The sequence below is a fragment of the Merops nubicus genome, unplaced genomic scaffold (assembly GCF_000691845.1).
Source record: "Merops nubicus isolate BGI_N331 unplaced genomic scaffold, ASM69184v1 scaffold21474, whole genome shotgun sequence".
NCBI classification, from domain to species: Eukaryota; Metazoa; Chordata; class Aves; order Coraciiformes; family Meropidae; genus Merops; species Merops nubicus.
In genome coordinates, this window is record NW_008606486.1 from 1,345 (window position 1) to 3,880 (window position 2,536).

Consider the following 2,536-nt stretch of genomic DNA (forward strand, 5'->3'; position numbering starts at 1 on the left):
GCCGGGACGCCGAGCTGCTCCCCGGGCCCCAGCCCTGGCCAGCCACACCACCTCCAGGGACTGCAGGCACAAGTCTGAGGCCAAAACCTGAGAGGGGGCCACGAACCCAAGGGGACGGAGGGCACGGGAGGAAGGTGGGGAGAAGGGGGCACTTCGGAGACATCTTTCACAAATACAACCCAAAAAAGTGTTGGAGCAGGAGGTGGAGACAGGGCCGAGTCCTTCCCCCCAGCCCTGGCCAGCCACACCACCTCCAGGGACTGCAGGCACAAGTCTGAGGCCAAAACCTGAGAGGGGGCCACGAACCCAAGGGGACGGAGGGCACGGGAGGAAGGTGGGGAGAAGGGGGCACTTCGGAGACATCTTTCACAAATACAACCCAAAAAAGTGTTGGAGCAGGAGGTGGAGACAGGGCCGAGTCCTTCCCCTCGTGGTCAGGCATCTGGAAGAGGACTCGTGCTGCCTCATGGCTGGTAGGAAGAGCAGCTGCCCTCCACGGGGTGTGGGCTGGAGCACACAGCAGCCATGGAGCGTGTCCTAAATCCTGCTGCCTTCACCCACACTGACATCACACATAGATGTAGTTCACAGACCACCTGAGGCTATTAATAACGGCCACAGGCTGTCTTCTGGAGGCAGGTTCTGTTCTGTAATAAATGCAATTAGGACAAACTGGATTAATTCTGTCAGTTTTATGTTTTTAGAAGCAAGGAATGCCTTTAACCTCCCCCCCACGGGCAGTCTCAGTTCGCCTGCCACTGCTACGCACAGCAAGGGGGAAACCTGGACAAAATTCTTTTCACAGAATTAGCATCTTAACAGATTAATTTATAAGAATCAAAAGAAAAAGACCAAATGGGGCTGGGAGAACTGCTGAGGGCACACAGGCACCGATCCTGCTCTCTGCAGCTGCACAGGGCAGTAGAAGGTACACTGACAAAACTCCTGGTGCACGAAGCAAGAAATTGTTGCTTGAAAGGGCAGAACTGAAGAAAGGTTCCCTTGAGTCTGGCTGGGGTGAGGGGTCACTCAGCCCTCACCCACCCTGCCAGCAGCTGCCCCCCCGCTCAGCCTCACCCACACCTCCTGCAGTGCTGTCATCACTTGAAAAAAAAAAATACCTTTTTTCTCCCCAGCCACCCCCTTCACTTGTGCACTTACACATCAGATATATATTTGTGTGTGTATATATATATGTATCTAGCCACTGGGGGACAAAATCTTGCTTCTGAATGGACTTATAACTTATATCATTATATTGTGGTTTGTTTTTTTTTATGAGGGGTAAATATTGTAAAGTGGGTTTTTAACATGTTCATCTTAAATGTAATTATGACCCGTTTTTAAGGTGTAGTATTAAAGATGGTCTTTGTAAATCACTGGTACATACCTTGGAGTCAATAAAACTTTTATGTTACGCTCACTTTACTGGTGAAGAACAACTAAGAGGCTGCTGTAGGCCTGGAGGAGGCATAAGCACCCTCATGGCCACAGGGCTCACCCCTCTCATCCCCAGGAAATCAGAAGAATTAGTAGAGCCTGATTTCCATTTGAGTGCTTCTGACCTGTAAGGTGACTGATGAAAATAAAGAGCAAGTCCTGCTTTAAATTCACACTTTACAGACTCAACAAGACCAGTATGGCAGATAAAGAAAATTCATTTATTTGTAGATTTATATAAGCATTATATGAAGTTAGTAATCCTACTGCAGTTGCTTAAGTTAGTATCTAGGGATATCTGTAAGGAAAAGCAAATAACTTAATCTAAACTCATATCTTCCTCTTCATCTTTCTTGTCCTTGGAGTCTCCTTCCTTTTGGTCTGACTTGACGCTGTTCTGCATGGCTTTGGCAAACGCTTCCACATCTGCAAGTTAAACACAGGAGCTCATTAATGGGGCAGGTTCTGGGATGGGGCTCTGTGCCCACACGAGGTTCTGCTCCATGACTTGGGAAACAAGGAGCTGCTTTAGGAAGGATCTGTTAGGAGGGGAGAGGCTGTTAATCATCACTGGGTGCATGGCACACGTTTGCCTCTCTGACACAGGCCGTGGTTTCTACACTTCCACGCAGTGCACAGGCAGCCCAAGAGCAGAACTGCTGCAGCCATGGAATGGGTGAAGTCTCACAGGGCAGCAGCAACACCCCTCCCCTCAGAGCTACAGACCCAGCTGGGTTCACCCATCTCAGATCACTCACGAGACTCCCACGAGGTAAAAAACCAAAGACATTCCTGAACAAGGTGACTGTGCCAGCTCCAGTCTTCTGCAGCTCTATCAAGGAGAGGAGGCCGAGGCTGCTCACAGATCCCTGCAGAGCCCCAGCCCCTCTGAAGGCAGATGGCACATCTGCCATCCCACCGTGGCTGCTGGGCACACCCCAGCCACTCACGTGGTAGCAAAGAACAGTTCAGGAGTCAGCTTCTGACAGTTTTCAGAAGCTAATTACTACATTCCAGTTACTCAGCAGCCAATTATTACATTTCACATTCAACGCCTGTGCCCACTGCAAAACCCCCCCCCAGCACCCCCACCCAC

The 2,536-nt window shown here is 50.2% G+C and overlaps 1 protein-coding gene across 1 annotated transcript in view; it reads right to left on the reverse strand.

The window, feature by feature from the left end:
- Positions 1-1,646: 1,646 nt before the first annotated feature.
- The window catches only part of LOC103772342 (proteasomal ubiquitin receptor ADRM1-like), a gene marked incomplete at its 5' end in the record, with an annotated part of 2,792 nt that continues 1,902 nt past the window's right edge, over positions 1,647-2,536 (reverse strand). The window contains one exon of the mRNA XM_008939672.1: positions 1,647-1,868. Coding sequence (XP_008937920.1) covers positions 1,760-1,868 — 109 coding nt within the window. The remainder of the gene's footprint in view (positions 1,869-2,536) is intronic.